We start from the raw sequence: 12,182 nt of genomic DNA, 5'->3' as shown, positions 1-12,182 counted from the left end.
ACCGCTTCTCCCATCTCATCCCCGAGTGAGTGGGACTGTAGGCGTCCCCATTTCACAGATGAGGAAACTGAGGCCTGGATCCATCAGGTTGCCCCAAATACACGTCAGGACAGGGACATGAACACAGATTCGTCAGATCCCAGATTCCAAGCCCTCGGTTTCACTCCAGGACAGCGAGAAGCATAAACCTGCTCTGACAACCAGAACCGGTCTCTGCAGAGTTAAGGCAACGGTCAACACACGAGCCCACACCACCCGTGACGGTCAGCTTTAGGTGTCCACTTGGTGGGGCTACAGTACTCAGATATTTGATCCAGCACCAGTCGGGACACAGCTGGGATGGTATGTTTTAGATGAGATTGACCCTTAAATCAGCAGACTTTGAATAAAGCAGACTGCCCTCCATCAAGTGGGTGGGCCTCATCCAATCAGGCAAAGGCCTTAAGAGAAGGACTGGCCTCCCCCAAGCAAGAAGGAACTCTGCTAGCAGACGGCCTTCCGAACTGAGCCAGAAGATGAGTGTTCTCCTGGGCGTCCAGCCTGCATACACAGCCTGCAGGTTTCGAACCTGCCAGCCACCCACTGTGTGAGCCAGTGAATTAAACCCTTCTCTCCCTCTCTCCCCACACCCTATTGGTTCTGCTTCTCTAAATAACCTCGACCGACTGCCCTGCTCCAGAGGAAAGAAAAGGGGGACTTACCTGTTTCTTGGAGGTCCCCGCCGTCCCCCGGGGCAAAGTCTGCCGTCTCCTGGCCCTTGACGCAGCACGCCCGGAAGACCAGCCCGCACTGGTAGCCAACCATGAGGCTGTACTCACAGCTCTGGCCCTGGGCCTGGGCTGCCCGCCCCAGTAGGCAGCAATGGCAGCACCTCTGCAAACACAAGCAGAGACTCTTGATGGAGAAGCCAGACCCGTGACACAGCGGATCCCACGGACCCCTCATCCCCCCCGTGGTAATTCTCCCCAGGCGGGGAAGACACACACCTGACTCGGCTGCCTTTTCTAACCGCTGCCAGGAGATAGCAAAGCCAGCTGAGCCCAAGGCTTGCTGCCCCCTGAACCTCATAGGTCGTGCCTTAAAGGGGCTGATCCTAGCACACGCTCCACAACCCCTGTCTCCCCCCAAACCCCAGCCGGTCCAGCAGGGCCTCCAGGGAGAGGGGGGCTAGGAGAGGGGCCCCTGGGGCTCCCACATGGGCTCCCTAAGGGTCCATGCCTTCTGCGTGCTCTGAGATTTCTCTACCACGCCTGGAACGACGAATATACACCTGTCTCCTCCTCCTCAGCCCAGGCAGGGTGGTTCAGACCGCAGGAAGAGAGCCTCAAGACTGGTCAGCAGGTGAGGGACAGAGTCACCTGTGTGCCCCAGCGGTCCCCAAAGCCACATCTGAAGCCCGGAAACAATATTCACCCCTGGCACATGAAAACTTCATTTCGGTCATCATTCTAAGAAACGCACAGAACGTTCCAAAGGTCTGTGGCAGGAGCGGGGGAGGTGGTTTAGCCTGAGCTTCGTGGAGGCTGAGGGTCTCGCATTCTCCAGGAAGAGCAGGAGCCCCAGTGACCTCCTCCACCTCATACGTCCGGAGTCATACTTCCCGGAAACATAAATGGCTCATTGGCCGAAGTGATCAGTTTCCACACCCGTTAGAATGTTCCAGGCCTTTCTCTGAAGTCTGAGGACCCAGGCAGAGCCCCCTTTCTGGGAGGCCGGCTCTAAGCATCTCAGGTCCCAGCTCCCAGGAACCCCCTTGACCAGCCCCCGCTCCCCTGCTCACCCAGCCTCCTCCCATGAAAAGCCCACAAAGGCTGAGGGTGGGCAGAGGGGCACTGGACCCCCAACTCCTCGATGTGGAATATCCCTCCACATCCCACTCTGTGTGAAAAGACGAGCCCCAGAAAGGATCCCCACTCTCCCTCCCGGAATCCAGACTTCATTCCAATTATCGCTCCTTGAAATTACTTCATGGGTTCCTAACGAGGAACAGGAAATCTTTCTTCCAGGGAATTCAGTGTTGTCACCTGGCACCTCCACCAGAAACCCAGATGACCAGGTTAATTAACTTTCCAAACTTGAGCTCCTCCTAGTCGGGCTGTTTTTCTCCCTCGTAAGTGGTAAGGGAGGGACAGCCTAGTTTATTTGCAGTTTTCAGACCTCGGAACGCTCTCAGGAACCTCTCCACATCCGTGCAAAGATGCAGGCCTTCCACAGGGACAGAGGCCCCGGGGACCTGGCCTGGACCTGGAGTCAAGGGTGATGACATCCACTCATCGCTGACCTTCTGGACAGAGTTCCCTCTGGGCCAGATGACCCTGCTCCCAGCCCTGCCTCACTGCTGATCTTGAAAGGACCCTTGCTGAGAGGTCACTTTGGAGTGTGGGCCTCTCTGAACCTCAGTCTTTTCTTCTAGGGCAGTTATGGAGGCCATGCGTTCTCAGAGGCATACGTGGGGGCCCATTCTGAACTCTGACTAGCTGGGGAGAGTAGAGGTGTTTGAGGGCCTCCTGGGGGCGGGGGTGGGGATGCCTACCTTGAATTGAGGGTTCAGAAGGCCCTGAGTCCAGGTAACCCATGCTCTGACCTTTGAGTCCCTGTTTGAAGCCCTGGGACTGGCAGTCCGTGGGCCCCGACCTTTGCGGCACCAGGGGCTGGTTTCATGGAAGACACTTTTTCCACGAACTGGGGTGGAGGATGGTTTCGGGGTGATTCAAGCACACTGTTTATTGTGCACTTTACATCTGATCTGATGCCGCCGCTGATCCAACAGCAGGCACCGGCACGCGGTCCGGAGGCTGGGGACCCCCGCTGGCAGGCTTCAGGGCAGGGCTGGGTCACTTCACCCCATGTCCCAGTGCTGGAAGGGGCCTGGGCGGCAGAGCTAAGAGTCTGCGCACCCAACACAGAGGATCCGGGTTCAATCTCTGTTCAGGGAACTAGACCCCGCATGCTGAAACTCTGGGGTGTTGCCCGGAGTTTACTGGGTAAACTGGAGCTGGTGGGGAGACCTGAGTGGCCCTTCCAGCCCCCAGGGCTTTTTGCACACCCTGCTGCTCAGAGGGAAAGGCTGCCTGAGTTTGGGGTGCAGGGAGGAGAGCGCCCCAGGCCTCGGACTGCAGAAGGGATGGCTGCGCCGGGAGGGCGGGTCCTCACCTTCACGAACATGGCCTCGAGGCTGGTGTTGTCGCCGCGTGGTGTGGCGCAGCTGTCCTGCTCGTTGGCCAGGTTGATGCCCGTGGCACAGTGCAGCTCCTCCAGCTGGTTCTGGCAACATTGCTCCTGAACCATCCTGTGGGCAGAGGGTGTGGGATGTGCCAGGGGCTCTGCGGGGTTGCAAGGGTCTGCCAGGTGTACCCAGGGCCTGGGAGCAGTAGCCCCTCGGGGACGGCAGCCCTGTCACATTTGAGGGTCCCCCTCCGTCCCCCACCCCTGCCGCTCATCCACAGACACGCCAAGATACACACACAGCACCCGCATACGGAAGGTGGTCAACAGAGTTTGATTAGAAAGACTGAATGCACGGTGGTGTCTGGGAGTGGTTTCGACAGGCCGACTTCATCTCTCTTGAGCACTGAGCCTCATCCAGAGAAAGTTCCCAGCATAACACAAATCAGATTATGGCTGGGATTTTCCTGGTCGTCCTGTGGCTGACTCTGCGCTCCCAACGCAGGAGACAAGGGTTCAGTACCTGGTCAGGGAACTAGACCCCACATGCTGCAGTAAGACCCAGCACAGCCCAATGAGTTGGGTTTTTTTGAATTAAAAACAAATTTTAAAAAACAGATGAGGGCTGGCTCAGGTCTGGACCCTCTCATCCTTTATTAATATCTCCCCAGGTTCCAGAATCAGAGGAAATAGCTCCGGCGAGGCAGAGGAGGTTGCCACGGCCAAGAGTGATGGGTGGTAGCAACAGTGAGCCCAGGCCGCCGCACCCCCATCTCCTAGCCCTTCTAGGGTCTCCGGGAAGAAGGTCCACAAGGTGGATCTGCCAGAGGTGGTCCCTCAGACACAGCTCCAGGCAGGGAGGGAAGGGACATGAGGGAGCAAGAGGTGTGTGGTCACAGGCGTGGCTCCCCTCAGACCTTGGAGAACCTTGGCTCTGGGGTTGCCAACAAGGGCAGGAAGAGCTGCCAGGCCTTCGCTGGACCGGAGAGGGTGGGGCCTCCCCGTGTGGCTGGCCAGGCGACCTTGGCCCCAGCCTCCACTCTGTGGGGCTGGAGCTCCTCACCCAGCTTCTCATACACTTCTAGAACTGTCCATGGGCTCCAGCCTGGATCTATCAATACACACAGAGATAGACTGCAGGTTTAGCTCCAGACCACCACGGTAAAGTGAGCCACACAAATTCTCTAGTTCCTTGGAGCATATGAGAGTTACGCTTGCACTGTACTGCAGCCCATAAAGTGTGCATAGCGTATGTCTAGAAAGTAAAACATACTTTAATAAAAATCATCGTTGCTAAAGAATGCTAGCCTTCATCTGACAACATGGAATTACCACAAACCTTCAATTTGTTTAAAAAAAAAAAAAAATTCCAACCTTTGAAGCATAAGAAAATGAAACATGTCTATACTCTGTTACCACACATTGGCTCATGCCCTTGGTGAATTTGCAAATAACCGGTATTTTACTAAATTGTTAGGGAGAGCTAACAGATGTGGGTCCAACTATCCATTCATTCAAAGATGTTTACCGGCTGAACAGAAAAAAATGAGTGTTGTGGAGAACTTGAACCCTTGTGCACTGTGGGTGGGAGTGTTAGCTGGTTTAGGGGTACAGTTTAGGGGTACAGAAGCACAGCAGTTCCTCAAAAAATTTCAGACAGAATGAGCCTAGGATCCAGCGATCCTAACTCTGGGTATAAACCCGGAAGGATAGAAAGCAGTTGACTCAGACACTGGCGCACCTAGGTTCACGGCAGCGTGATTCATAACCGCCAGAAGATGGGAGCAACCCAAGTATCCATCGAGGAACAGACAAGCCAAGTGTGGTCTGTGCGTATGAAGGAGCTGAACACGGCCTCAACCAGGAAGAAAACCCGAACACGTGTTACAAGGTTTTCGGAGAAACTCTGAGGACAGAGAGCTAAGTGAAAGAAGCCAGACACAAAAGGATAAACACTGTGATTCCATTTGCATGAGGGACCCAGAAGAGTCAGACTTACGAAGACGGGAAACAGAAGGGATGGGCTGGGGCAGGGAGGGTAACAAGGAGTTTCTGCCTCAGTTTAGGAAGATGACAAAGTTCTGGGGACGGTGGGACAGTGATGCAAATATACTGAACTGTACCCCTAAACATGGTCACGACGGTGCAATCTGCAGGAAATGGCACCCCACTCCAGTATTTGTGCCTGGAAAATTCCATGGGCAGAGAAGCCTGGAGGGTTACAGTCCAGGGAGCCACAAAGAGTTGGACACGACTATTATGTATATTTTACTGCAATTAAAAAAAAAATTGTTTTTTGGTTGCAACCCTACTGTGTGCCAGGCCCATGCAGAGGCTTCGGGGATGAGAGAGGGACGTCTTGGAGGGGAAGCACAGCTTCCCACACTGGGGTCCTTCCAGCATAGAAGTTATGAAGCTCTACGCGGGTGGGCTTGGGCCAGAGTTGGGCGTCTGGAGAGCTGGACAGCGGTTTAGTTGCTCACTCATGTCCACCTCTTTGCAACCCCATGGACTGTAGCCCATCAGGCTCCTCTGTCTGTGGGATTTCCCAGGCAAGAATACTGGAGTGGGTTACCATTTCCTCCAGGGATCTTCCTGACCCAGGGATCAAACCCGAGTCTCCAGCACTGCAGGCGGATTTGGAGCCGCTCTCCCCTTACTGCCCTTCGACTTGGACATGCGATCTTGCATTCACCTGGCTGGCTTGCTCGCGTCCTTCAGGCCCTGGTGAGACACCCATTCTCAGCAAGGTGCCCTCAAACATCTCTATCTGAAACCGTAAACTCAGCAAGGTCCCTCAAACATCTCTCTCTGAAAGGAGACCCGGCCTCTTGTCCCTGGGCTTTCCCAGGGAAAGAAGGCACCTCATGCCTTCTTACAAACCAGAGACTTTACCATGTCATCGTCTGCATCCTCCGAAGAGATTTTGCTTATTTTGTTCATTGATTTACCCCCATCTCCTCCAGGAGAGCCTCAGTACAATTAGTGAAATACATGAAGGGGATCAGAGAGTGACTGGTGGATTGAGAAACATCAGCTCAGGATCCGCCTTAGGTTTCGACTCCATGCTAACATGCTAAGTCAACTCAGTCATGTCTGACCCTTTGCAATCTTATGGACTATAGCCCGCCAGGCCCTTCTCTCCATGGGATTTCCCAGGCAAGAATACTGGAGCGGGTTGCCATTTCCTCCTCCAGGGGATCTTCCCTACCCAGGGATCGAACCCACGTCCCTTAGGTCTCCTGCATTGGCAGACAGGTTCTTTACCACTAGCACCACTTGTGAACTCCATGTGGATCCAAATTCCCTTGTGGGCTGCATTCAACCCAAAGTTTTAGGCAAATTTATATTTGGGCTTCCCTCATAGCTCAGTCAGTGAAGAATCTGCCTGCAATGGAGGAGACCCGGGTTCAATTCCTGGGTCGGGAAGATCCCCTGGATAAGGAAATGGCAACCCACTGCAGTATTCTTGCCTGGAGAATCCCACGGACAGAGGAGCCTGGCGGGCTGCAGTCCATGGGGTCACAAGAGTCGGACACGACTGAGCAACTAAACCACCACCACATTTGGGTCTCGAGGCCAACCATATCTGGTTGAGACTAGAATGCACGGCAAAGCCTGAATTGAAACGTCATCTGCCGTCTCTCCTGATCACCCCCAAATGTGCCACGTGTCAGAGGCTTGGGCAGAAGCCACACGTGCCCGGCTAGAACCCATGTGTGCTGGGAGGTGCCGGGGCCCCTGCAGTCCTCTCCGATCCCCTCACCTACCAGAGCGTCTACCCTGGGCTTCTTGGGCACCACAGAACCCTGGGTGCCTTCCTCCCCCAGCTCTGCCCAGGAGGGCTCGGCCTGGGGCCTGCCCACCTATGTGATCCCATTCTCTTTACCCCGAGCTTAGAACAGCACCAGGGATCAATCAAGATTTGCCAAATGAATGAAAACTTAAAACCGGAGGGCCTGGCACAATACCACTTTGAAGGAGAAAAATAACGCTGGAATTATTGAGTGACCAGGTGGCTGGTGGTTCTTGTTTCCTGTACCCTTTAACTTGTAAGAGCACCCTCATAAACCAGATTTGATTTCTGACCTGCTCTCTCCCTTCTCTCCCTTCATTAAAAACACTGAACCTGTGGGGCCTTCCCTGGCAGCCCAGTGGATAGGATTCTGTTCTTCTTCTACAATGAGCACGGGTTTGAGCCTTGGTTGGGGATCTAAGATCCTGCATGCTGCGAGCTTCAGCCAAAAAAAAATTTTTTTTAATAAAAATGTTTTTTAAAAAAGAAAGACTAGGACAGAAACACACAGAGAGAGAAGACATGAGGACGTGGGGAGAGGTGGCATCTCCAAGCCCAGGAGAGACGTGTCAGGAGGAACTAGGATCTCAGACGGCTGTCTTCAGACTGTGAGGCAGTAAATGTCTGTGGTTTAAGCCGCCCAGGCAGAGGTGTCTGTGCTGGTGGCCTGAGCAGACGAGTATACTCTTCTGCCTAGGGTGGTGGTCCTGGCTGATTCCCTCCCCTCGGTCATCATCACTGTCCTGGTTTAACATTTGGGGAAACCAAGGGTCCAAGCTGGCTCAAGTCACACAGCCTGAAAGCAAGCCCGATGGGTCCCCAGGGCCTGTCTGCCTTTCTGGCCCAGTCTGTAAACAGAATGTTTGGCGCTCACCAGCTAGCTTCGCCCCGAACTGCCAGCCACCCTCTGACATTTCTAGCGCAAAGCCTCACGCCAAGATCTCAGCTCTTACTCATCAGACACGCCGTAAATCCTCATGGCACAGTCTCCCACTCAGTTCAGACAATCCGAGCGCCCTCTTCTCTCCTTCCCTTGTTTGGTCTATAATGCTTTCGACTTTTCAAGAATTTCCTCAATGGAGCTTTACATCCTCCGTCACTGCTGGCAGGCAGCAGCCTCTCAATGCTCGATGCCAACACAAATGCAGGACTCCAGAACGAGGCGGACGAGCCTCCCCTGTGCATTCTTTCTGTCTGTGGCAGCTCTCCATCCAGCACCCCCAGGTCAGAGCTGCCTTGGCTCGGACCAGGGGCAGAGAGCAGGAACGGATGGCATGTGATGGAACATGTTCATACCCTCGCCTCCCAACCTCTGCTCCCCAGGCAAGCAGATCTGGGTCCAAGTCCTAAAGCCTCCAGTTGAGCACTCTGGGGGAAAGCTCAGTTTTCTCATCTGTAAAATGGGTCTTAGTAACAGAGTTAAACGAGATGCTGGGCAGCAAATGCCTAGCACAAAGTAGGTGCTTCCTAAAGACTTGTTATTATTTTTATATTATTTTGACAGTGATGATTGACATGACATGTATTTATCACTTATTATAAGCTTCCAGTCAGGTGTTCAGTTGCCTCAGTCGTGTCTGACTCTTTGTTACCCCATGGACTGTAGCCCACCAGGCTCCTCTGTTCATGGGGATTCTCCAGGCAAGATTACTGGAGTGGGTTGCCATTTCCTTCTCCAGGGGATCTTCCCAATCCAGGGATCGAACCTGGGTCTCCTGCACTGCTGGCAGATTCTGTACCGCTGAGTCACCAGGGAAGCCACTTCTAAGCTTACGTCCTCCCAAAACTTTGAAGGAGCTTGAGTTAATTTAGAGAGAGAGGAATAAACATAGCTGATCCAGACGCTGGCTACCGCATAAAGTGGAAAACGGCCTAGGAGGACTTTTGGTCTGGGACTGGCTCGTCTGGGTGTCGGGGTCTGAAAGTGGCCGTGCTTTTACTGGCAAAGCACTTCCAGTGCTTTGAGATCACATGACCTCACCTGCCCCCAGTAACCACCCGCTTTCTGGGTGACTTGGTCACAGTGCCCAGCTGTGGCAGCAAGGGCTGCAAACCCAGATCTTCTTGCGTGCAGCCTGGTGAAATGTCAGGATGCCCCGATAATGCCAGGGAGGCGGGGGAAGGGTGAGCGGAGACATGTAAGAGGACCGTGGGGGCACAGAGGAGGGAGGGAGGCAGGGGTCAGCAGCCCACTGCACCCCCCAGCCCACAGCCTGGCCCTGGCACCTAGCCTCCCCCCGGGGGTCTGCCACCCACTCTCCCTTCCTCTCCTGCTTTTGTCTACAGGAGCGTTCTTCTGGTGAAGTGCTGGCAGACATACCTGCATTCCTTGGATTCCGAGGCGTAGGGCAGCGAGCACGCCCTGTGCTCGGTGGCCATTCGATGTCCGTCTGCACAGCAGGCCTCCATGGAGACGTCTGCGCCCGCTGTGCAGGGAGGAGAACAGAGTGACAGGCGGCAGGCGACTCAACACACCCCACAGGGCCCCTGGGATGGGCAGCCTCCCTTGGGTGGCTGAGGGAGCCCCACTCCCGGCCGCACCATCTGCACACAGCATCCCAGGGTGATGCTGAAGCACCCTTCAGTCACTCGACAAGCACATCCTGAAAACTCCACTGGGGCTGGGGCTGGGAGACCCAGGAGCGTGCTCCTCCTGGAAAGGCCTGACACCTCAACCACGATCTTCCCAAAACAGTTCTGTCAGGGCTGCGGCTCAGCACCCAGGATCCCTGCCCCAGGGCCAGAGGCTGGGGACACAGGCAGCCCGGTGCTCAGGGTATCCAGGACACGACCGACCCACTCCTGCGGGGCTCAGAGACGGTTTGTCTCACTAAAGACAACAGGGCAGAATGGAGGAGGCCTGGAGCGTCCCCCAAACGGGGACAACCAAGGAAGGCTTCCCCCGAGAGTGGACAGTGAACACCCAGGGGGAGGGCACCCGGGGGGAGGGTACCCAGGGAGAGGGCACCTGGGGGGAAGCACCCAGGGTGGGGGCACCCGGAGGGAGGGCACCTGGGGGACACCCGGGGGGAGGGTACCCAGGGGGAAGGAACAGAAATCCAGGTGCTTCAATTGCAGCCAAGCCTGCTCCGGGGGGAAGCAAGGAGCCTGCATTTCTAAGACCCACTCTGCGTTCTCATTTAACCATCATTGCCACTTGCTAGGACCTCAGAACTGAAGCTGGTGACAGTTTCTGCCCCAGACTTATCACAGATTCGCCTCTTTGCTTACAAAAAGGAAAGATGGCCACTGGCACACCCACGCCCTCACGGCTGCACTGGCCCCATGACGGGCCCCCCGGCTCACAGATGGAGAGGACCCCATGGTTACCAAAGGGAGGAGCCGCCCAGCACCAGGGTGCCCTCAGCCCCAGTTCCTTTCACGGCCAGGAGAGGCCGAGAGGGGCAACCGTCTGTGCACCTGGGCAGAAGGTCACTTCTGGGCAGGACATTTCAAAATTGGACTTTATGGAACATGCTTTCTCACGGCTGGCTTTCGCACACCCCATGGGGTAAATCCCACCACGCTTGGCACCGTTTCCTGGCACCAAGGGCCATGGGTGTTCTGTTTGAGCCCACCGTCCTTCTAAGGCCCAACCCTCAAGGTGGCCCCAGAAGAGAGGGCCACTCCTGGACTCAGCTTGAGGCCAATGTGTCCAGTAACACCAGCTGTGACCACCTGCCCACGGCCACCTCGACCGCCACTGGGGAGAAACTGTGCCTGGAGCCCTGAGGCAGCAAGTGGTCACCCCCAGAAGACCTAGTGAGTGTGGTCCACACCGGCATGAAGAGCCAGGGGCTGCACAGGCCGTTTCCTCTTAAATTGCTTTTTATTCATTTATTTTTTAACACCAAAAACATTTTGCATTGAGGTACAGCCAATTAACAATGCTGTGGTAGTTTCAAGTGAACAGTGAAGGGACTCAGCCATACATAAACACGTATCCATTCTCCCCCAAATCCTTCTCCCATCCAGGCTGGCACATAACATTGAGCAGAGTTCCGTGTGCTATGCAATGTCTTTCTTGATATCCATCTTAAATAGAGCAGCGTGTACATGACCTTCCCAAAGTCCCTAGCTATCCCTTCCCCACCCCCGGCAACCATAAATCTGTTTTCTAAGTCTGTGAGTCTCTTCCTGCTTCATAAGTCCGTTTGTATCATTTCTTTTTAGATTCCACATCCAAGGGATGTCACGGATTTTCCCTCCTCTGCCTGACTTACTTCACTCAGTGTGACCATCTCGAGGGCCATCCATGTTGCTGCAAATGGAGAAGAAAGGGCCTCGCCAAGTCCCCGGACGGTGACCCCAGGACCCCCATCCCAGGCCTTCTGGGGAGCGCTGAGCAGAAGATCCACCCGCCCAACCCCAGCCTGGCAGTGGGAGTCCCCAGGGCCTGATCAAGGGTGACGGTCCATCCCAGAGCAAAGCCTGCCGGCCCACAGCCCCCCAGCCACCTGACCCCTCCCCATCACGGCTGTCCCCCTCCACGCTCCCCCTCAAAGCCGTTTGGTGACTGTGGGGGACACTGTGTGCTGGGGCCCAGATAGTAATAAAGTGAGTGTCACTGGCTTCTCAAATGAGTGCTCCCCAACGGGGGGAGACTTCCGGTTGCGGGGATGACCTCCAGGGGTCCCACTCCTTCCTTCCTTCCTTCCTTCATTTTTGCTCCAATTGATTTTAAGAAAAGTTTTCACGAAACACCAGACCTGACCTGTCGTAGATACGATGCCCGTGGTTCACTCACAGGATGAGTGACCAGCCACGTGGCCGGACGCTGAGGCCAATATCCCCTGTGCTGTCCCCCCGCAGCCCAACCCCCGCAGGCCCCACGTAGCTCTCCTGCCTGCGGCCTTGCCCCCTGGGGCTCTCACAGCGCCTCCAGCCCTGGCCAACCCCGCCCCTGCCCCATCCAGCCTCTCCCCGCCTCCTGTAGCCCTCCTGCCAGCAGCCCGGCCCGGAGCAAACTCTCCATTGACAACATGTGTCTGCCTCGCCCTCCCACCCACGCAGAGCTGGGCCTGCTTCTCATCCCGGACCTCAGCTCAAAGCTGGCCCTTCGCAGCGACAGGGTTGAGTAGGAAGAGGATCAGCTTTGGAGCCAAACAGGCTTGGGATCCGATCCCAGGTTCAACGCTTGCTTGCTCTGTGACCCTCCCTGGGCAGGACGCTTCAGCTCTCTGAACCACGGCTTCCTCAGCAGCAAAATGGGGGCTCACAA

General features: G+C 55.4%; 1 protein-coding gene across 2 annotated transcripts in view; it reads right to left on the bottom strand.

The window, feature by feature from the left end:
• FBLN1 (fibulin 1) overlaps positions 1-9,477 on the bottom strand; it is a 68,666-nt gene extending 59,189 nt beyond the window's left edge. For both annotated transcript variants that reach the window (XM_010837612.1, XM_010837613.1), the window contains exons 1-3: positions 9,282-9,477; positions 3,154-3,289; positions 702-873 (exon numbers count right to left, since the gene is read on the bottom strand). In XM_010837612.1, the coding sequence (XP_010835914.1) occupies positions 702-873; positions 3,154-3,289; positions 9,282-9,370 (397 nt within the window). In that variant the 5' untranslated portion in view covers positions 9,371-9,477. The remainder of the gene's footprint in view (positions 1-701; positions 874-3,153; positions 3,290-9,281) is intronic.
• Positions 9,478-12,182: the final 2,705 nt, after the last annotated feature.

This window comes from Bison bison, unplaced genomic scaffold (genome assembly GCF_000754665.1).
Source record: "Bison bison bison isolate TAMUID 2011002044 unplaced genomic scaffold, Bison_UMD1.0 scf7180017864079, whole genome shotgun sequence".
Taxonomy (NCBI): domain Eukaryota; kingdom Metazoa; phylum Chordata; class Mammalia; order Artiodactyla; family Bovidae; genus Bison; species Bison bison.
Note: the sequence above shows the minus strand (reverse complement) of the source record. Positions and strands in the feature narration are given on the sequence as shown.